The sequence below is a fragment of the Rhinopithecus bieti genome, unplaced genomic scaffold (assembly GCF_001698545.2).
Source record: "Rhinopithecus bieti isolate Rb0 unplaced genomic scaffold, ASM169854v2 scaffold_947, whole genome shotgun sequence".
In the NCBI taxonomy this organism is placed as follows: domain Eukaryota; kingdom Metazoa; phylum Chordata; class Mammalia; order Primates; family Cercopithecidae; genus Rhinopithecus; species Rhinopithecus bieti.
In genome coordinates, this window is record NW_016803664.1 from 5,437,475 (window position 1) to 5,460,763 (window position 23,289).

The window sequence follows — 23,289 nt, forward strand, 5'->3', positions numbered from 1 at the left end:
GCAAGGATGTTCTCGATCTCCTGACCTCGTGATCCGCCCGTCTCGGCCTCCCAAAGTGCTGGGATTACAGGCTTGAGCCACCGCGCCCGGCCACCACTTTTATTATTATTATTATTATTATTATTGTTATTATTTTTTACAGAGACAGGGTTTTTGCTCTGTCACCCAGGCTGGAGTACAATGGCGTAATTTCGGCTCACTGCAAACTCGGCCTCCCAGGCTCAAGGGATCCTTCCACCTCAGCCTCCCAAGTAGCTGGGACTACAGGCACATGTCACCACACCTGACTAATTTTTGTATTTTTTGTAGAGATGAGGTCTCATCATGTTGCCAAGGCTGGTCTCAAACTCCTGGACTCAAGTGATCTGCCTGCCTCGGCCTCCCAAAGTGCTGGATTAAAGGCGTGAGCCACTGCACCCGGCCGCTTTTGCCACTTTTAGGAGGCAATATTTCTCATACAATTATTTTTGAAATCCTCATGGAAAAGAATACTGAAACACAGGTTGGTAACTCAAAGCTGCTAGTGCAGTGGCAGAATTTGAACCCAGGTCTCCCCCTATTATATTGAACATAAAATTCCTTTTGCCTATCGATGCATTATTTATTTCTTTTTCTTGTCTTCCGGGCATTTTTCTTGAATCAGTGCCAATCACGCCTCAGCCTGTGGTTCTGAAGCCTCTTGTAGTCTCTCTCTCCCTGTCTCACACCAGGGCATGGGGTTCAGGAGCTGGACCTGACACTCCATGTGACCTAAGCATGATTATCCACCTTGCAAGCAGATCTGCTCTGTGTAAACTGAGGCCCCTGTGCTGATCGTCCCACCTCCTACTTGCCTGATCTTTACGCCTCAGTCACTCATCTCTACAACAGGCATAATAGTAACCCCTATTCCTGGGGCTTGTGACAGTGATTTCCAAAGTCAGTATGTGTAGCAAGCTTAGCAGAGAGACTGATATATATTGAGATGCAGGAGATCTGGCTGCTGGGGCTACTGATGTTCCTAGGAACAGTATTCTTGGTCTGCAGTGTGTTCGAGGAATCTGTGGTTCAGCACCAGCCCTTTCTTTTTTTTTTTTTTTTGAGATGGAGTCTTGCTCTGTTACCCAGGCTGGAGTGCAGTGGTGCAATCTTGGCTCACGGCAAACTCCGCCTCCTGGGTTCATGCCATTCTCCTGCCTCAGCCTCCTGAGTAGCTGGGACTACAAGCGCCCGCCACCATGCCCGGCTATTTTTTTTTTTTTTAGTAGAGACGGGGTTTCACCGTGTTAGCCAGGATGGTCTCGATCTCCTGACCTCATGATCCGCCTGCCTCGGCCTCCTAAAGTGCTGGGATTACAGGCGTGAGCCACCGCGCCTGGCCCAGCGCCAGCCCTTTCTTAGTCCAGTGATTGGTCTCACTCAGTGGGAAAAATGATGGTGATAACAAGGATCATTTCTTGAGCACCTACTATGTGCTAGGCATAGTTTCATGGAATCCTCCAACAACAACCCTATCAAGGAGGGACAAATAGAATCCCCCCTTTTCCAGATAGGAAAGATGAGGCTCAGGGAGGGGAGATGACTTGCCTAAGGTCACATGGCTGACGAGAGGCAGACATGGGGCTGTGTCAGGTCCCACTGGCTCCTGGAGGATTCCCAGACCGAATCTCACAGGTTGGGTATCCAACAAAGGGGCTTGTCTCCCTGAAGCCAGGTCCTCTTCTGCTAATGGTGTCATGTCCCACTGACCCCCAGAGTCTGAGCCCCAGACCCTCTGTCTCCAACTGCCACATCAACCTGGATCCCTACTTCCCAACTCTTTCAAACCTGTCTCCACTTTGCTGCTCTTCTGTCACTGTCCCAGGCCAGACCACCGTTAGTGCTCATCTCTTTTTTTTTTTGAGATGGAGTCTTGCTCTGTTGCCCAGGCTATAGTGCAGTAGCGCGATCTCAGCTCACTGCAATCTCTGCCCCACGAATTCAAGCAATTCTCCTGCCTCAGCCTCCTGAGTAGCTGGGATTACAGGCACATACCACCATGCCTGGCTAATTTTTGCATTTTTAGTAGACATGGGGTTTTACCATGTTGATCAGGCTGGTCTCGAACTCCTGACCTCGTGATCCACCAGCCTCAGCCTCCCAAAGTGCTGGGATTACAGGTGTGAGCCACCGCACCTGGCCGCTCATCTCATTCTTAAGTGCTCCAAAGCACGACCCGACTTTGAGTCAGCCCCTTCCTGCCCATATACCTCCAAAGAGATTTTTCTGGAACTTGGTTTCGGGTCATGCTTCCTTATATATCCAAAAAGCTTCTATGGTACCTTCCTCTGTCCGCAGATAAACTGCAGACTTAACTTGACATTCAGGACCCTGGTGTCCTGCCCATGTGTGTTTCCTGGCCTTGTCCTCTCCCCCAACCCAGCCTCCCAGCACTGCTCACTAAATAGCCATCCGGGAATAATTATTCATTTTAAGCTTTGTTTGTGCTACATATCATGCTGAACACTTGACATGCGTTACCAGCTCACTCAACATCTTGACAAACCTATGTACTAGGTACTGTTTTATTGATGAGAAAACTGAGGGTCAGAAAGAGAGGAAGTGGGCCGGGCATGGTGGCTTGTACCTGCTATTCCAGTGGGAGGACTGCTTGAGCCTGGGAGGCAGAGGTTGCAGTGAGTTGAGATAGCACCACTGCACTCCAGCCTGGGCGACAGAGGGAGACTCTGCCTCAGGAAAAAAAAAAAAAAAAGAAAGGGGAAGTGACTTGCCTCAGATCACCTCCCTGGTATTCAAACTGGGCTTGAACCCAGGTCTGCCTGATGCCAAGACCTGGGCTCACTACCACCCTTCATTCCCCATGTTCCATCCTGCCCAATCTTCCTAACCTTAGCTGGGACCTCACTTCCTCCAGGAAGTCTTCTCTGTTTGCCTGCCTAAAAAGTACTCACTCTCATTGGTACAGCTGGGACATCTGTTCCTATTGTACATTGGCTTTTTTTTTTTTTTTTTTTTTTTTTTAAGTGGACCTTGGGCATGGGATCCCAATGGTGGCTCAGCCTCCTTGCTGAACAGAGTTCATCTCTTTCTCTAGCCAGCTCAGCACAGGGAAGAATGCATAATAGGAGCTTTATAACATCTGCCAAATTGTTAACAATCCTTGCTCCTGCTTTGCTGCTCCCTGAATTTGGCAGGCCTCTTGGGTTCCATTCCCATTCCTCTGTCCAAATGTACCACTGTGTGCAAGGCTGTGTATTCAGGGCTCTGTCCTGTTCCCTGACAGTGAGTGAGGTGCTCTATCTGTGAGGGAGTCCACAGGGCACCAGACAGGGTTATGTGCTCACCTAATTCTGTTTTTTACCTGCTCTTGGGCATATAATGTTAGACTATAGCCTTGACATTGGGTATGGTTTTGTAACAGAGTTCTGGCCAAAGGAATGTGGGCAGAAATGACGTGACCACTTCCAGTTTTGGCCCCTGAGAACCTCCTAGGAGGGCCATGATGTTTTCCTCTTTTCCCACGTACCAGATGATGGGAGACGCTTGGATCCCTGAATGACTGCGTGGATCAGAGCCTCCCCCACCACAACTTCCATCAACCAGCACTAGACTGTGACGCAGCCTCATCTGTTTTTGAAGTTGTTACAACAGAGATGAGCCCATTTTGACTAACGCAGACAGGCGTGGGTTCAAATTCTAGCTCTTCAACTTCTCAGTGATCTTGGTGTCTCAACCTGAGAATCAGTTTCCCCGTTGTAAAAAAAAACACAATGTTCTCAGGATTCTCCAGAATATTCCATAACAGCCCAGATGTTGGATAACCAGCCCTGAGTATGACACTCAATCAGTGCTCAAGAAATAGGAACTCCCCTTGCTCCCCTGCCCCCTCCCATCTCCCTCACCCCACCTCTGTGTCTCAGTCCCTGGGTCTCAGGGCAGGACCTCTGCTCAGTTCTGGGCTGTAGGATTCAGTTGATTTTAATCTTCACTGGATTCTGCCAGTCTTTGGTTTTATGTATTTTAATTAAGTGTTATTATTTTGTGCTTGTGGTGAGAGTGATTTTATTATAGGGCAGGAGTTTATAAACCTCAGGGAGGAAATAAATAAGAACCTTTGTCTGTTGCAGTGTGGACTCCAGGGCCAGGTGGGAGAATAAACAGAATTTAAGAGGCAGTCTTCAAGGGTGGGGAGGCGATGGGGGCCAGTGAGCCAGGGATACCTGGCTCTAGATGATGCTGTGCTTGGCAAAGCAGATCTGGAGAGACTAGGGGCCAGGGCACAGAAGCATACCTGGGGGCTCAGACCACCTCTCATTGGCTTTCAGGCCCTGCAATTCCCACTTGCCTCCTGCCTTGGGCATTTGTACCTGCTATTCCTTTTACCTGGCATGCCGGTCTGCTCTTCCTGTGACTAGAATGTCCCTACTCTTACTTCAATTCACACACAGGTCACTTCCTCCTGGAAGCCCTCCCTGACATCCCAGGATGCTCTCATAGCCCCAGGAAGCTCCCTGGTGCAGCTGGAATTATATATTTACTTGCTGTGTGAGTGTCTGAATTACATCTGTCTTCCCGCCAAAAGGTTAGCTCTGTGAGGGAATCATCTTGGTCTTACTTGCTTCTGTGTCTGTAGCAGTGCGGGGCAGTAGATGCTCTGTAAATATTTGCTAAGTAAATGAATGAATGAATAAGTGAACGAATAAGGTGATTAAATTTCTCACATTCCCTCTACACCTAAAAGCAGGGGTGGCAACTGTTCCCCGTAAGGGGTCAGATATATTCATCTTTGTGGGCTAGACAGGTTCTGATCTAACAACAGCCATCCCTCAGTATCCATGGGGATGGTTTCAGGACCCCCTGACGATACCAAAATCCTCCAATGCTCAAATCCTTTATACAAAATGGTGTATTGTTTGCATATAATCTATGCATATCCTCTTATATACTTTTATTTATATTATATTATATTTTATTTTTTGAGACAAGGTCTTTTTCTATTGCCCAGGAGTACAGTGGTACAGTCACAGCTCACTGCAGCTTCAAACTCCTGGGCTCAAGCAATCTTCCCGCCTCAGCCTCTCGAGTTGCTGGGACTATAGGTGTGCACCACCACGCCCAGATAATTTTCAAAAAAATTTTGTAGAGAAGGGGTATCAATATGTTGCCCATGCTGGTCTCAAGCAATCCTCCTGCCTCAGCCTCCCAAACTGCTGGGGTTACAGGTATGAACCATCGTGCCCAGCCCTCCTGCATACTTTGTTATTTATTTATTTATTTATTTATTTATTTATTTATTTATTTATTTTTGAGACGGAGTCTCACTCTGTCGCCAGGCTGGAGTGCAGTGGCACGGTCTCGGCTCACTGCAACCTCTGCTTCCCAGGTTCAAGCAATTCTCCTGCCTCAGCCTCCTGAGTAGCTGGGACTACAGGCATGCGCTGCCATGCCCAGATAATTTCTGTATTTTTAGTAGAGACGGGGTTTCACCATATTGGCCAGGATGGTCTCGATCTCTTGACCTCATGATCTACCTGCCTCGGCCTCCCAAAGTACTGGGATTACAGTCATGAGCCACTGCACTTGGCCCCTCCTGTATACTTTAAATCATCTCTAGATGACTTCTGATTCCTAATAAAATGTAAATGTTACATAAATAGCTGTTATACTGTATTTTAAAATTTTATATTATTTTTAATTGTTGTACTATTACTTTTTAGTGGTTTAAAAAATATTGTTGATCTAAGGCTGGTTGAATTCGTGGAACCCATGGATACAAATGGACTGTGTTCTAATAAGACTTTATTTACAAAGATAGGCTTTAGCCCAACGGGCACAGTCTGCTGACCTCTGACCTAAAGCATGCCATTTGTACCTCTGGTCTCGCTTGTTACAAGGATTTTCTGTGGTAGTTTACTAGGGTCAGCCCTGCAGTGACTTACAAAGCAATTTTATGTTTTCAGAAATTTTGCAATCTGGTTGTTAAACACAGCCATAAAACTAAATCATATAAACCTACAACTAAACAAATTTTGTTAAACATAAATGTAATACCACATGTGCGAACCTTGAGGACATAAAGCTTAGCCAAATAAGCCAGTCACAAGAGGACAAATACTGTATGGTGCCACCTATAGGAGGTCCCTAGAGTAGTCAAATGCATAGGGACAGAAAGTAGAATGGCAAGTGCCAGGGGCTGGGGGAGAGGAATAGGGGGAATTAGTATTCAGTGGGTAGAGGTTTCAGCTTTGCAAGATAAAAAGAGTTCTGGAGATGGATGGGGCTGGTTGTTGCCTAACAGCGTGAAGGTACTTAACTCATTGAACTGTACACTTAAAAATGGTTAAGACGATAAATTTTATGTTACATGTATTTTACCACAATACAAATTTGAAAAAAAGGCAATATATACTCAATGCTCATGACTTCCTAATTATTTGACTACATTCCACTGCTGTCTGTGCTCTGAGGTTTTTTGCATCTATTGTGTATGTGCTGGAAATACTCTATAATGTTCTGCACATCTCTTCCCAGCCCCCTGTCTATGACATCATGTTTGAAGCTTGAAATTGGCCACGGTGGAAATATTTACACCACAGAAATGAGCAGATGCCACAGATCCGGGCTCCTCCCAGCCAGCCAGTTGTTCAGCATTTACCAGCACTCCCCTGGTTATTTCCATGGGTCTGTCTCTTACGCTAGATAGTGAGTTTCAGGGCAGGGGCTCCCAAACATGTGAATCACCAGAAGCTTTTACAATCCTGACGCTCAAGCCTCATGCCAGACCAAGAACACCCGCCACTGTGAGCTGGGACCCAGGTCTTGGTATTTTAAAACTTGCAGGGGATTCCACTGGGCAGCCAGGGTTGGAAGTCAGTGGGCTGTGAGGTCGAGTGTCTCAAACTTTCATGTGCCCGTAATCACCAGGGGACCTTGTTAAACTGCAGATCTTGGTTTTAGAGGTCTGGCACATGGAGGTAGGGGATGGAAACTGCACTTCTAAGGTACTTCCGGGCAATGTGGATGCTGCTGGCCTGGTGACCACACTGAGTAGCGAAAGGTTCTAGAGAAAGACACTGCTGTAGGCAGCACACAGGCAGCCTCACACTCAGCTCTGGAACTCACCTGTGAGTCCTACTTTGGTTGGCAAATCTCTTTTTCCTTCCCCTTCTTCCCTCTCCCCATTCCTCCCCTCCCCATCCTCCCCGTCCTCCCCTCCCCATCCTCCCCGTCCTCCCCTCCCCATTCCTCCCCTCCCCTCCTCTCCTGCTTCCTTCCTTCCCTCCCTCTCTATCTCTCTTTTGAGATAGGGTCTTGCTCTGTCACCCAGGCTGGAGTCCAGTGGCATGATAATTGCTCACTATTGCAGCCTCGACCTGGGCTCAAGCAATCCTCCCGTCTCAGCCTTTGGAGTAGCTGGAAATGATTTTATCTATCTATCTATCTATCTATCTATCTATCTATCTATCTATCTATCTATCTTTGAGAAAGGGTCTTCCTTCGTCATCCAGGCTGCAGTGCAGTGGCACAATCTCAGTTCACTGCAGCCTCGACCTCCTGGCCTCATGCAGTCCTCCTACTTCAGGCCCCTAGTAGCTGGGAGTACAGGCGTGCACCACCACGCTTGGCTAATTTTTTTGTAGAGATGGGGTTTCACTATGTTACCCAGGCTGGTCTCGAACTCCTGAGCCCAAGCAGTCGGCCTGCCTTGGCCTCCCAAAGTGTTAAGATTATAAGCGTGAGCCACTGTGTTTGGCCAAAAAAAGGTTTTTTGTAGAGACCAAGCCTGGTCTCAACCTCCTGAGCTCAAACAATCCTTCCACTGGGGCCTCCCAAAGTGCTGGGCTTACAGGTGTGAGGTGCCATACCCAGCCAGGCAAATTTCTTTCAATTGGGTGATCACATTGGTTCTTTACCCATCCCCCCAGGATAAACAAGGTGGATGTTACAAGAACCCATTTTATGGAACAGGAGACAGGCTAGAGAGAAAGTGACCTGACCCGGGCCCATCCTTCTCCTGGCTGTGTGACCTAAGGTGGGTTTCTCACCCTCTCTGGGCCTCATTCCCGCTGTTCAGGGCATCTGGGAGGTTTGATTGTGATATTGGATGTCTGAAGGTCTCTCGCAGGGTCCACCTCAGAGAGGATACCCACATCTAGAAAGGTTCCTTCTGTATCTAAATTTGGAGGTGTTGCTTCAGGGGACCCATTCTGACAATGAACCTAGGGGGTCACACAGTCCAGCCCTCTGCCTCTGAGCTAGGCCAAGAGCGGGGGCCCTTTCTGGGTGCAATGTACTTTGCCTTTGTGGAGGCAGCATTCAGCACCTCCACAATTAGTCAATACACTGGGGGATTATTTCAGAGTCATAATCATCTTAATTGTAATAATCATGGTAATCGCAGCCTCTGACACTGATCTAAGTTTCTCTGCACCAGGCACTGTTCTACACCTTTACATCTATTACCTCATCTGATCTTCACCTTCACCTATAAGGTGAAGTGCCATTCGTACCTCTGTTCTCACTTGGTACAAAGATTGTCTATGGTGGTTTACTGGGGTCAGCCTGCAGTGGCTTGCAAAGACCATTTTACAGATGACAACAAGTTCCATTTTACAGATGAAGACATCAAGGCACAGAGAAAAAGAAAAGTGCCCCAGTCACAGATTACAGTTGACCCTTGAACAATGTAAGTTTGAACTGCACAGGTGTTGACACACAGATTTTTTTTTTTTTTCAGCCAAATGCAATAAAAAACATAGTTTTTAAGGCCTGGCACAGTGGCTCACGCCTGTAATCCTAGCACTTTGGGAGGCCGAGGCAGGCGGATCACCTGAGGTCAGGAGTTTGAGACCAGCCTGGTCAACATAGTGAAGCCCCGTCTCTACTAAAAATACAAAATTAGCCAGGTGTGGTGGCACAGGCCTGTAATCCCAGCTACTCAGGAGGCTGAGGCAGGAGAATTGCTTGAACATGGGAGGTGGAGGTTGCAGTGAGCTGAGATTGCAACAATGCACTCCAATCTGGGAGACAGAGTGGGACTCTGTCTCAAAAAAAATATCGACACACACACCATAGTTTTCACTGGATGTGAAACCTGCACATATGCAGAGCCAGGTTTTCCTATATGCAGGGGGACTTGCATGGTTTTGAGTGTGGGGCAGGTCTTGGAACCAATCTCCCACGTATTCTGAGGGATGACTGTAATAAGTAGAAAAGCTGGGATTTGAACCCAGGTAGTCTGATTCCAGAGCCATGCTCTTAACCACTGTGCTATACTATCTTTTAGGTAACTCCTATGCATGACGTAAGTATGCATGTCCCTCACTGTACTTTTAGCTTAGAGACGGGGCATGCGTCTTGTTCCCTGCCTATCCCCAGGGCACTGCACAGGGTCTGCATATAGTGGGGCTCCAGAAAGCATTTCTCAATGAGGAAATGGGTGGGCTGGTTACTCTCTCCCATCCCCATATCCTGACTTTGTGAAACTCAACCATAACGCGATTGTCATTGGCGCTGTCTGGGAGTGTGTGGGTCCATCTGTCTCTCCCATGAGGTCGTGTATGCTGTGAGGACAGGAAAGGTATCTGGGGCCACCCGTTGCCACATCTCTGAAGCCTGGCACTCACCCTTGTAGACAACAGATGCCAAGTGCGTGCTGTGAAATGAAGGTCTCAGGAGGGAGGCAGAGGTGTGCTCTGGGGGAGCTGGTTGGGGGGTGAGGGCATTTGGGGAGAAGAGGGTCGGCCCCTGGGGGTGTGCCCTCTAGGAAGACTCCATCACTGTCTGCCCCCAGCTGGCTGCCCTGGCTGGTTTTCCAACAAGAAAATATAGGAGAAAGCCCGAGTGAGCAGGAGGGGGACACAAGACTGCCCCAACCCCAGGAGCTACCAGGTTTGAAGCCCAGTGGGAAGGCGGGTCTGGAACCTTAGGTTTTGGAGAGAACAGAAAGAGTGTCCAGAGCTCAGCTGGCAGCAACACTGAATCACCATGATCCTCTCTACTCTGCAACAAGCTCTTGATCTGCACCGAATCCACCCAGCCTTCCTAGGTGCTGCGTCCCCATTTTACAGACAAGGAAACTGAAGTTCACTGAAGAACCCGGCAATCGGCAGCACTGCAATTTGAACCCAGCTCCAGGCGACTCTAAGCTTAAGTCACTTCTCCACTGCCACAGGCTCCAGATGAACGAGGACTCTGCATTCACCCTTTCACCCCCGGAATTAAGTGCCGCTCCTGACACCCAGTGGGTACTCAAATTCTTCCTGAATGCATGAGTAAATAGTGATGTTCACCACCTTAGCCCCTGCATCTAGCGCCACACCTGGCACCTAGTAGGTGCTCAACAAACATCTACTGACCAGATAAATGACCAGGACTGCACGAGGCCCACATGACCCACGCTGGTGTCGGTGGGGCTGTCGCGGTAGCTTCTATCTTGCGTCTCCCACCTCCCAGGAGGCAGACGTGAGCACTGAGAGACACTGGGCCGACTGAGCCGTGAGATGGATGCACGCCCAGTGGCCTTATCTCCCCACCGACTGGCCCCGCACGGCCTTCCATAATGCAGTCCATTAAAAGGCTTGTAAATTTTCATACACGAAAGCCTACCATGGCGTCGGCACAGACTAATTGTTGTTAAATGTGCGGGAATGTTACTGCCACGCGGCTGGAGCCATCACTCTTCCCAGCCCGGCCCAGACGCCAGCCCATTCCTCTGCAGGCGGAAAGCTTACAACATTCGCACAAGGCCAAAAAGCAATTCGTGTCAAAAAGATCAATAATATAAAAATAAAGCGCAAGAATTCTAGTTAAAGGGAATGTCATATAAATATGTGGTTCACGTCCATGACTCCAAGATTAAAAAAATCAATCAATATCGTTCTTTAGATGATGTTATTTCTAATGAGAAATACCCAGAACAACTGCAAATAACTGCTTAACTGGGGGGAAAAAAGCATTAATAATTTACTTTATAAGGCATATAATACTGAATGAAAGAGGATTGCTGCTGGTTCTTAATTTGGTTGTAATATGGCATGACAGGTTCAATAATGCTTTGGTGGGTTCTTAATATTAAATTTGGAAGGACGTTCATTCAGTTTATCGTTAAGTTTTACCCCAAGCCGGGCAGGGCAGACTTCCAGAGGGGCAAGACTGGGTTATGGGCAGTCAAGGACGATGCACCATCAAAGCAACTATGTTATCAAAGAGGAAGGAGGACGGGGAGGCCGGGCGCGGTGGCTCACGCCTGTAATCCTAGCACTTTGGGAGGCAGAGGCAGGAGGATCGCTTGAGGCTAGGAGCTCGAGACCAGCCTGGCCAACATGGTGAAACCACGTCTCTTCAAAAAATACAAAAATTAGCTGGGTGTGGAGGCACACTCCTGCAGTCCCAGCTACTCGGGAGGTTGAGGCAGGAGAATTGCTTGAACCCAGGAGGCAGAGGTTGCAGTGAGCCGAGACTGTGCCACTGCACTCCGGCAGAGGAAAAAGGGCGGGTCATGTGTGTGCACATGTGCGTGTCAGGGGTAGTAGAAAGAATGGGAGGTCTTCTCCTCATTATATCTGATGTGAGCTGCAAGCAACACTCCGTTTATTGAGCACTTATTATGCATCAAGTTCTGGGCTGGATATGCAGACTTGGGCTCGAATCACAGCTCTTTGTATGCGGTGGGCTTTCCTGGCAGATCCTGCCTGAAAGAACAGTTCAGCAAAGAAACATCTAAAAGGCCTGGGCCTGGCTGAGTGATGAGCTCCTTTCCGGCCCTAACCACCTGCAGATCTCCAGCTGGGCCTTAAATCTAGAATCACCAGCCTCAGCTCCTTCTGTACCCCCAGATCCCTCAAGGGGCCCGTTTGGCCCTCTAAGCTGAGGTTTGCATCTTCTGCTCTCTGTTCAGCTGATGAATTGCTGTGTAAGCTCAGGCAAGCCACTTTACCTCTCCGAGCCCCGGTTTTACATCTATAAAAGGGGATGATACCAGCTGTGCCTCCCTGGCTGCGTTGCTGAGAGGAGGTGACACAAGAGGCATCCCCCTAAGTGATGGATAAACCTTGCCAGCCGGTGTCCCTGCCCGAGTTCCCACTCACTACCGTGGGCTGCGGGCTGAGCCTCAGTCATCTCACCTGAGCAATGGGCAGGAGCAGAAACTTCGTCATGGGGCTCATGGGAGGGATAAATGTGATATACTCAGTCTCAGCGCACCTGCTGGGGATGCCAACTCATGCTCACGAAGCATTCACCATGTGGTGGGCTTTGTTCTTGGGGCTTTTCAAGTATCAACTCATCGAGCACTCCCATCACTCCTATGAAATGGGTACTATTACCACCATTTAAAAACAGAGGACCAGCCCAGGCAACATGGTGAAACCCTATCTCTACAAAAAAATACAAAAATTAGCTGGGTGTGGTGGTGTGTGCCTATAGTCCCAGCTACTCGGGAGGCTGAGGTGGGAGGATTGCTTGAGCCCGGGAGGCGGAGGTTGCAGTGAGCTGTGATTGCACCAATGCACTCCAGCCTGGGAGACAGAGCAAGTCTGTCTCAAAAAAAAAACAAAAAAAAAAACAGTAAAAGCAGAGGAAAGTGAAAGCCACAGAGATTATATGCCTTGCCCAAGGTCACACAGCCAGGAAGTAGACGAGCCAAAATGAAAGCTTGAGTCAATTTGGCCCCAAAAGCCACAGTTGCCCCTACTGCTCATCCCCCAAGGTGGCCTCACCAGCCAGCAAGGCCACTGCTCCCTGTGGCCTCCCCTGCTCCCTGTGGCCTCCCCTGCTCCCTGTGGCCTCCCCTACTGTCAGAACTGCACGCATCTAATATCTGTTGTGGTTCTAAGGGGGCCCTGTTTACAAAGGGATAGTCATACCAGTGCCAGGAGTACCAGGGTAAAGGGTAGTTTAGGGAGTGAGAGAATTATGCCATCAAAGACAGCTGGAAGAGCAAATAATGTTAAGAGGCAAAAAAAAAAAAAAAAAAAAAAAAAAAAAAAAAAAAAGCCCTGTAATTAAATTTCAGCTCAAACAGAAGAGCAAGAGTTTGCAGGCAGACGCGGAGCAGAAGCAGGGCACAGAAACCAAAGAAGGATGCAGCACATGGGGCTGGGTGGGGCTCGGGGCCAGAGTAGGGAGGGACGTGCACATCTCGGGTGATCTCAGCTATGAGGAAACCCTCCACTCCCCTCTCAGGAAGCCTGGCTGCAAGCACAGGTACTGACCCACCAGAAAGGTCTTCTCCTAGGTTAGGACTATCCTTCCCCACCCACGATTGTCTTGGTGGGAAAAGCAGAAAAACCTCAGTGTCTCAGAAAGCATCTGGGCCTGGGGCAGGGGGGATGGAGGAATGATCTCTCCTCTCGGTCATCTCTGAGAGACCAGGGCCCCCATATTATCAGATTAGTGGCCAGAGGGATCCTGTTAAAACCTGAGTCAGAGCTGGTCCCTCCTCTGCTCTAAAGCCTCCCATGACTCCCACTTTATTCAGAGTTACAGTCAAAGTCCTTACAGTAGTCTCGAGCCACTAGCTTTAGGCAGATGCATAGACAGATGATGCTAAGCACCAGTGAATGCGAGGGGCTCCAGGGTTGATGGAGGGCTGGGGTGGTCAGGGAGGGTTCCCTGCTCCCCAGGACCTGACACTTGAAAGGAGCTCATCCAGCAAAGAGATGGTACAGGGAAGAGCATTTTAGGCACAGGGCATGGCAAGCACTGACACCCTGAGATGTGAATGAACCAGGTGCTCACAGTCAGATGGCAGTTGGGGCTGCAGTCATCCGACGGCTCGACTGGGTTGGACGTCCACCATGGCCCCTGACTCCAGTCTGGTACCTCAGCTCTCCTGGCCTCTCCTCCATGTGCTGTCTTATCCCCCAGACCCTCTCCATGCAGGCTGGGGTTCTCACACAGGGTGGTCTCCAGGTAGTCACATTTCTCACATAAAGGATGAGTTTGGAGAGGTGTGATGGGGAGAGCCAGCAGGAAGGCTAAAGGCTACACTGGATCATGGCACAGTGTCACCTCCGCCATGTTCTACTGGTCAAAGTAGGCACAGGAGCAGATTCAAAGTATGGAGACACAGACTCCATCTCTTGGCGGGGAATGCAGGGACACATGGCAGATGTGCATGGGATGGAGACACTGCCATTGCTGTCACGGGGGCAGGGTGTCAATGTGAAGTGCAGCAAACAAGTAGAACCTCTGGGATGGAACCGACGGCCTCCCTTGGGCTCCTGGATATTATTTCAGAATCACAGGGACTCGGTTCCTACAGACATTTTTTCTTTCTCTTTCTTTAAAGGATTCCATGTGGAATCCTAGGGACATCCTTGAGGGCAGGGATGGTGTCTCACCATCTTTGGATCTGCAACAGTCCTCACACAGAGCCCAGGACACAGAAAGTTCTCCACAAGGATCTGTTGAGCGGACCTGCATGGTGCCAATAGAAGGGTAGCCTTATCTTCTTTGGGAAGTCCTTCTTCTGGGTACTGCAAAAATGCTTGCTCTCCCTCATACCAAGAAGGGGTTGAGGTGACCATCACTGGGCTAGCATCTAGAACCCCGCCTAGTATGCAGCAGCTACTCAATAAATGCTTGCTGCGGTGAATAAACGATTACATGGGCTCAGTTGATGATCTAATGCATCTTTAACCCTCTCTCTAAGCTCCTAGAAGATGAACATGCCACACGAATTTCCCCAGACCCTGAGTTGTTAGAGGGAGAACACTCTCAGTCCCACGCAACCATGCACGCCCACCATGTTGGCAACAAGTGACTCACTGGCCACTTGACACACAGAATGTCACTGAATCTCATGCAATCATATAAGCTGACCCTATTTATACATGAGGAAACAGTGGCTCAGAGACATAAAGTCACTCGCCAAGGTCACATAAGCTTGTCAATGTTAGGGCGGGGCTCAGACCATGGGTGTCTAACCTCCCCTGGGCGTCAGAGGCCAGGTCGGCCCACTTGGTCCCCAAACTACTGTGTTTCAATCAGGCCCAAGTGAATGTCTCTGTTCTAATCCAACCCAAAAGGTTTTCCACCATACAGGCCACATTCCCTTTATGGTAAAAGAAAAAGGCGGCAGAGAAAAAGACAATCTCAAGCTGGGCCGGTGCACACGCGCTTCAGAAAAGTTTCACCTCTGAGTTAGCATAACAAAACTTTTAATTTAGATGTTTTCATGTCTCCCTCCAAGTAAAAATAAGTTTAAAATAATGACTGTAATAAATGAAGGTAATTAATTGTAGTTTGTTCCTTTACTGTCTAGTCAGCTTAATTTTACCTTTTCAACTAATAATGAGAAAATAATTTTTGTGCTCGGAGGGTTAATGATATGTAACTGCGAGAACTGCTAATTGCATGTTGCAATCCATCCATCAACAACCCCATCTGTGCGACTTGATTATGTTTGCTAAATTATTGCTTTGAATTATCTTTCATAAAGCAACTTTTATAATTAGCGAGGCTTTCGTCTTGCTCTTTTCTCTGTACACAAGGATATTCAAACTTTGGCCATTTCAAGCTGTCTCCATTAAGCCACCTTCTCCGGCTGTCTTTGTTTCCCTGAACAGGAGAAATCAAAACTGTCCTTTAAGCAATCAAGGCAGACAGAGAAGCTTCCTTGATTCACAGCAGGGCAAATTCACTTCCTCTCTGCCCCCTCCCACTGGCACAAGGGGGTGCACGCGCGCACACAAACACACACACACATACACACACAGAAAGAAAGAAAAGATAGATCCACACATATATAATATAAAAAGATAAGAAGTATGCCCAGATTCTGAACACACCAGGGCTGGTGAAGCAAAATTCAGGAATAACATGGTATCTTTTTTGAACATCATATATTTCATGGTATATACCATGAAACTGAACATGGTATAGTTCAAGGAAAGGCCTGCACTGGGAAGAAGGAATGACGGGTGTGATATTCAGCCCTGGCATTTTATGGGCTAGTTTATGTGACTTGGGACGGTATTTGCCCTAGAGAATATTTCCAGGAGGTGATTAATACCCACTTGGGAATCGCAGCGCCAGCCCAGAGCCCAGTGGATTGCGAGAGGAGAGCGGCATAAAGGATGAGGCCTCGTTAAAAAAATTAAAATGAAAATCAAATTTGGATTATAAACGGCCTGTGCATGTGCAGCTTTTTCTGGACGAAGAAGATGCTTTTTATTAACACCTTCCTTTGGCGGCGTCTCTCCCCTGAGGCGCAAGGAGGACGCAGAGGCCACGATGGCTTAGTCAATAGATCATGAGAAAAGCAGGGGTTTCAGGAATAAAATTCCAGACAAATGTAGTCTTCTTGGTACATTAAAGGGACGATGGAAAGCCCTCTTAAGAAAATTAACAAAGTTCTTTAAGGTCTCCAGCTATTAAAGCAGCATCTATTCAATGTGCCACATGGGTTTTGAAAACGAGAATTCTGCTTTATCTTTCCTTTTGGCCTAAGACTTTCTCTGTCCCAGTATTTATTGAGCACCAACTGTGTGCCAGACCCTGGGACTGACTCCATGCTGCTAAAGTTTTTGAATCTTTTTTCCTTTTTTAAGAGACCAGGTCTCGCTCTGTTGCCCATAATAGAAAGAAGAGGTATAATCATAGCTCACTACAGCCTTGAACTCCTGGCCTCAAGTGATCCTCCCACCTCAGCCTCCTGAGTAGCTGGGACTACAGGCACGAGCCACCATGCCCAGCTAATTTAAAATTTTTTTTGTAGAGATGGGGTCTCATTATGTTGCCCACACTGGTCTCAAACTCCTGGCCCCAGATGATCCTCCCACCTTAGCCTCCCAAAGTGCTGGGATTACAGGCATGAGTGACCACACCTGGCTTCTGAATCCTTATTGTTAGCCTCATTTGGCTGAGGAGGAAAGCTGAAGTCCAGAGAGGTTAAGGAACTTCCCCAAGGCTACACAGCTGGTTTAGGAGCAGAGCTGAGGTTTTGACCAGGCCTGAGTCAGACCTGCATGTATTTTCTACCATGCTGCAGTCAGGTCTTCTCCCAAACATCACCCAAACCTAACGTTTCTCCTATTGAAAAGCTAACATAAGTCATACCCACCTCCTACAGGAAAAAAAAAAAAACCCTCAAACCCTTCTTTGAGATAAAAAGCCTTTAACACCTAGTTAGGAAAGTGGCAGATGGCTGCTCAGCCATACTAGAGACCCAGTAAACCTGTATTGGAGGTCACTGCTTATAGGAATAATAAAATATCCAAGACTTCTTATATGCAAGGCAGTATGTTAAGCACTTCATCTGTGTTAACTTTGTTCTTCCTCAATCTCACCCTGTGAAATATGTATATATATATTTTTTTCTTTTGAGACAGAGTCTTGCTCTGTCGCCCAAGCTGGAATGCAGTGGCGCAATCTTGGCTCACTGCAACCTCCGTCTTCTGGGTTCAAGCGATTCTCCTGTCTCAGACTCCCGGGTAATTGGAATTACAGGTGCCCGCCACCACACCTGGCTAATTTTTGTATTTTTAGTAGAGTTGGGGTTCCACTATGTTGGCCAGGCTGGTCTCAAACTCCTGACCTGAAGTGATCTACCCTCCTCGGCCTCCCAAAGTGCTGGGATTACAGGGGTGAGCCACTGCCTGGCCTGAAATATGTATAATTAGTATCTCATTTTACAGATGAGGAAATGGAGGCATAGAGAGGTTAAGTAGCTCACCCCAAATCACACAGCTAGTAAGTGGGAGAGGTGGGATGCCAACCCAGGCTGACTTCAGCATCTGTGCTCTTTACCCGCTAACAGCTCTTCATGTGTCAGACATTATATTAAACCCTTTCCCTGCATTAGATCTCAGTTAATCCTCAAAACAACATGAAAAGACTTGCCAGTGTCTTTATACTCCCATTTAACAGATAGGGAAAACTGAGGTTCTAAAAGGCCAACGGAAGCTCTGTTCACACCAACTCAAGCAAGGAAACAGTTGAGAAAGTGATGCTCTCTACAAACAGCTCAATGCCTGTCTTTAGATTGGGCAGAGGGATCAGTTGCTATAGGTAGCTTGTGTGCTGAGCGGCTCTCCTGGGACTAGGAGTTGGTAGATGGGAACCTCTATTTTTTTTTTGTAACACAAAGTCATGAAAACCCCCATTCCTAACATTATTGGTCTTTCTGGTTTTTTTCTTCCCAGCCCAGGCACCTCGCAACCAAATGAATCAATACCGGATGGCCCTGTAAATAAATAAGCACATCAGTCAACTCGGTAATAAAATGAAAGGATGAAAAATATGGAAATCAGCGACATTTGTGTAAATCCAGTTATTGTTTACTTTAATATTGCCTTATGTGCTTATGTGGTTCCAAAGAGACATATTTAAAGTAATGTGGCGCTTGGTGGATGACAGACTTAAAATGCATCCCCTCTGGTGAGCTCCGAGTGTGGCCAATCCTTCTGGGGTCCTGCCTGAGCCCAGGAAAGCCTGAGAAGAGCCCCCTCAAGATGGAACGCTTTAGAAATCCCTGGACCCACATGATTCCAGTCTTTTCTTGGCCTGCCTCCTGTGCCAGCCAGCCAAATGGACATTATCAGACTCTTGGTTACGAAGGCAAGCAAAGAGGAGAAATGGGGGCGGTTCACCCTGATCACAGGGCTTCCAAAAGGCAAGATAAATTATTTACTGAGGACAGCAAAGGATCTAGGGCTCTGCGGGTTGGCAGGAAAGAATGCGGACAATGTCAGTTTTATACTCAAACAGTGGGCTGGTGCAAAGAATTTCTGGTTGGGCTGGTAACTGTGTGGACTTATCTGCAAGGCTGCCTCAGAGAATCAAAGGAGAGCAGAATGCCAAGAGAGGGCAAAGGTCATCTCGTACCAATCTCTGATTTTAAAGATAGGAAACCAAACCTGGAAGGTGAGGTAGGTTTGTTCAAGGTCACAGATCTTTCTTAAATTTTATTTTTTACTGTTTTAGAGACGGGGGCTCACTCTGTCACCCAGGTTGGTGTGCAGTGGTAGGATCATGGCTTACTGCAGCCTCAACGTGACGGGTTTAAGCAGTCCTCCCACCTCAGCCTCCAGAGTAGCTGGGACTACAGGCACGTGCCACCATGACTAGCTAATTTTTAATTTTTTTGTAGAGATGGGGTTCTTGTTATGCTGCCTAGGCTGGTCTTGAACTTCTGGCCTCAAGTGATCCTCCCACTTCAGCCTCCCAAAGCACTGGGATTACAGGTGTGAGCCACTGTGTATGCCCCAAGGTCACAGATCTTACATGTAGCAGAGCCAGTGTAAGGTTGGGCAAAGTCTAGGGAGAGGGAGATTTCTTGGAAATCAGACTTGAATTCTGTCAAACTGAACAGAGAACCAATTCTTATCACTACACCATTGGGATGGGACACCAGAGGGAAGGGCACAGAGTTTGCAATGGGGACAGGGAAGTTTCTCCAAAGCTTCTGGAGGCTGCTGGCCCCCTTGGGCAACTCTAGGTGGGACAGGAAGGGGAGCCATGGGGGGCACTTTTCTGACATGCTGTGGGCCCTGGGTCTTACCTCGGCTTGGAAGCTTTTTAATACAGGAGCCACCATCTCTCTGATTTCCTGAAAAAGAGATCAGCAAAGAGTTCACTACAGTGCCAGGTGGGACGCCCCCATGGCCCCTGCTTGTAGCTCGCTGCTGTCCCTGGCTCAGCATTTCCTAAGCATGTCCCATGGGGCCTGAACTCCATTGGATTTCATAAGGGACACACACAAATAGGGGTACCAAGCCACACCAGACTGGGAAATGCCAAGTCCAAGGGGTTTCTTTCCTGCAGGACCTTCTGGAGTCTTTCATAATGCATGCAGGGAATTTCCAGAAGACAAAGGAAGTGGCATTTCTCAAATGGATTTGATCATAGAATGGTCTTTTATGCGAAATCTCTTGTGAGACAGGTAGTCCATCCCAGGTCACACTTTGGGGTGGGGTGGGGGCTGCAGAGGTAACCTGAATTCTCCGTGCTTAGCACTACATGGAAGTCTTTCCTTGAAAACCTTCTGCCCTTCAAGGTGTCGCCTGGGGCAGCCTCTTTCAGGTTGCAAGGTCTCCGTGACCCTACCCTGTAGCCACCTCTCCAGTGAAGACTGCCTTTTGCATTTTAGCAATGCCACTTGTGTACTTGACTCTCCTTCCTCACCAGAACGTGCAGTTTCTGCAGTCTAGGCTGGGTCTCTACCCCATTTGAGCTGTGCAGATGTTTGAGGAACTCTATGGATGTGGGCTGTCTTCAGAGGAGAAGTTTGTCCCAGTCACCCTGAGCCTCCTATTTCCAGACCCTAATTTCCTGGCTTTCATGAATGACCTGAGAATCCCAGCAACTTGGGCTAGCCTGGCAAACTCCTATGTGTTCTTCTCCCTGGCACGTAAGAGGGAAGCCTTAAGAACCACGTGTCCTGAGACTCCAAACCTAATCCTCCAGTTTCCTGTGAGATCTGCTGGTGTGACTCCCCCATCACAATCAGCCACAGCTACCAGTAATCCCCATGGGAGGCACTGAGGGACTAGACAGGGTGGGGAGGGGGTGCCCCAGACAGCACAGGAAAGGAAGAGATAGGCTGAAGAAGACTTATGGGCAGGTAAAGAATAAACCCCTTCATTATGGAAATAATAATGTGTTGCTTCCGCCCCTGATTCCAGATCCCTGGGGCTTTCCTGAGCCACTGATTGATAGACTGATGTATGTTGGGGACCTTCAGGGGAGACACAGGCCTAGTAGACTTAACCATAAGGGGCCATGGGTGCAAGGCTGAGCCATGGAGAAGGAAACTTCTGAGAATCTGGGTCACAGGTGGTGAACTCAAATGCCCACCAGGCCAGGCAGGAAGCAACTACAAGGGAGGCTGGGACAATGCAAGCCCCACCGATGGAGTGACGTGCTCTGCTCTAGCTGATGACGGCAGCATGAGCACGGAACCTCTGAGTTGCACAATCTACCAAATATTCTCAAAAGACACCGGAAATCCAATTTTTAGGTGAAATCATCTGAGATGCTAAATATTGGCAACTCACCATAAAGTTCAAAAGACTTTACAGACTAAATAAAAATGTGATGGCGGGAGACCTCTGGTCCATGTTCAAGACCATGTTCAGGACATTAGTTCTGGATGGGACCTCTCAGAAACCATCTCTCCAGTTCCTTAAGTTTACAGAAGGGGAAACTGAGGCCCCAAGAGGGGCTGGCCTGCTCAAGGTCACACAGCAAGTAAATGGCGCAGCTAGAATTTGAACCCAGGTCACTGGACTCCCCAAACAGGCCCTTTTCACAGCCCCACACTCAAGTATCTGAGCACTCTGCGAGGGACAGGCTTGGCGGGACTTCGTGCTAATGCCGCCCATTTCTAGAAGCACGCCGCCTCGTCTGCTTCACGGCTGGGGGACGCCCAGCACAGGCGCGAGCAGGAGGTGAGCTGGGCACCAGCCAGAGGAGCTCTTAAATAAAGCCTCGGCGTGACTTTCTCCATCAGGAGAGACTGGCTCCAAAAAGGAGAATTTTCAGAGGCACGACTATAATAGGAATGGAAACTTATTCCTCCTAATTACATAATTGCATAATTATGCAGTATTAAAATTATGTAAGCTGAACTCAGAGGCTTAAAACATGGCCTGGATTTCCCTCATCACCTGGGGGCTCCCACATGGCCTCAGAAGAAAGTCAGTTGGGCTAGGAGAAGGAGGATGAGACAGAGGGTCTAAGCTGACTAGAGAGAGGGCATGTGCAGCTGTGAAGATGTGGGGCGGATTCAGCTTTGCTTCCTGGAGTCAAAGGAGAATCAAAGGTAACCTCATTCTGGGGAGAAAAATTAGTTTCTAGACCAAGCTGAGCTCTGTTCTAAAAGGTGAAGGAAGGGTTCTCAGCATCACTGGTGCCTTCTTGGCTCTTGGAGTCAAACCAAAGGCCTGGCTTGGCTTTTCTGAAGCCACAACATGGGAGAGGCTTTTAGACCTGAGATTCATGCCCCTTCTCCACGTAGACACTCTCTTCCTTCCAGACTTGCTCCATGGACAAATTCTAGCTAGATTCTAGTCCTTCTCTTGACTTGAAGAACCAAAGACATTTATGACTTGTGTGAGAAGGGTTTTGCAGCTAAGAGGCTGAGGTGGACCTGAGGCTTCTCCCCTCTGTGCTCATATGGCCTGATCCCTAGCTGGGTTTGCCTCTTCCCTGTCTTCCCATGTTCCCCTCCCTGAACAGCGAGATGGCAACAGGATCCCCCACCAATCCCGGTATCAGACTGGCAGAGTGTAACTGGTGGAATCAAAGTCTCCCATCTGAATGCCAAACTCTGCCCCACCTTCCTGCAGCACACCTGAGCAGGTAAGGACAGATGTTAACCTTCTGCTGACCAGAATGAAACACAGTTGGCTTTGGGGAGATCTGGCCGCAGAGATCCCTGATGTCTGTTCCCTGTCACAGCCCTGATGTGCCACATCCTTTTTATATAGAGTCAGAGGGCTTTACTTTCCCTATTTGTATTTATTCTCATCATTTGTTTTGTAATTTGAGAAGCAATAGGGGGGCCTGTGAGAGGAAGGAAAAGAATTCACACATCCAGGGCTGGTAAAGAACAGAAACTTGTCTGTTCTAGTCTGTTCCTTGGGGGGCTCTTACATTGCTGGGGGCTAGTCATTCTCTGTCCCCTACCAAGCTCCCGGCAATGGCTGCTAGAAAAGGCATAGCTGGTTGCTGGGACTGCAAGGGAGGCGGTGAAGGGGAAGAATGAGGTGCACGTACAGGGGGTGAGAGGCCGAGTTTCAGAGATGATGAGCGCCGGCAGGCCCCGAGAGGGTGTTAGAGAGTCGACGGCTGCCTTCTTCCAGACGCCAATGGGAAAGCAAAATAAAATCAAGAACTCTAAGGCACATTGTCTTTGCCAGCAAGGCCAGGCATTTGACTTGGATATGAATGTAGGGAGAAAATGGATGTTTCACAGCACCCTCGAAAAACAATGACGTTGATGGAGAAACGCCCCGCCCTCCCTTCAGTCGGCACTGCTAAGCACCGCTAGGCCAAGAAACTCCGAAAGGTTGGGGGCTGTCATTTTTCTTTGTGGCTAATTAGCTTCTTTTCTTGTTAGTCACTTACATCTACAGTTTTCAAAATATAGTTTGAATGGAGAGAAATCTGCATTCCTACTGAGTTAATTCTGTAACAGCAAATATACCATACCTCAGGTACATTTTTCTTAAATTCCCGGCGGAGTTCAATTAAATGTTTATGAGAATGTTCACTCTCCTCCTGCCGTGCAGACAGCTCAGAAGCGACGGAATTAAGCTCCTTCTGGAACAATAAAAAAAAAAAAAAAAAAAAAAAGAGAGA

At 48.2% G+C, this 23,289-nt stretch overlaps 1 protein-coding gene across 1 annotated transcript in view; it reads right to left on the bottom strand.

Moving 5' to 3' along the window:
• The window catches only part of CUX2 (cut like homeobox 2), a gene marked incomplete at its 5' end in the record, with an annotated part of 322,096 nt that overhangs the window by 116,025 nt on the left and 182,782 nt on the right, over positions 1–23,289 (bottom strand). The window contains 2 exons of the mRNA XM_017895882.1: positions 19,487–19,534; positions 23,140–23,250. Of these exons, the coding sequence (XP_017751371.1) occupies positions 19,487–19,534; positions 23,140–23,250 (159 nt within the window). The remainder of the gene's footprint in view (positions 1–19,486; positions 19,535–23,139; positions 23,251–23,289) is intronic.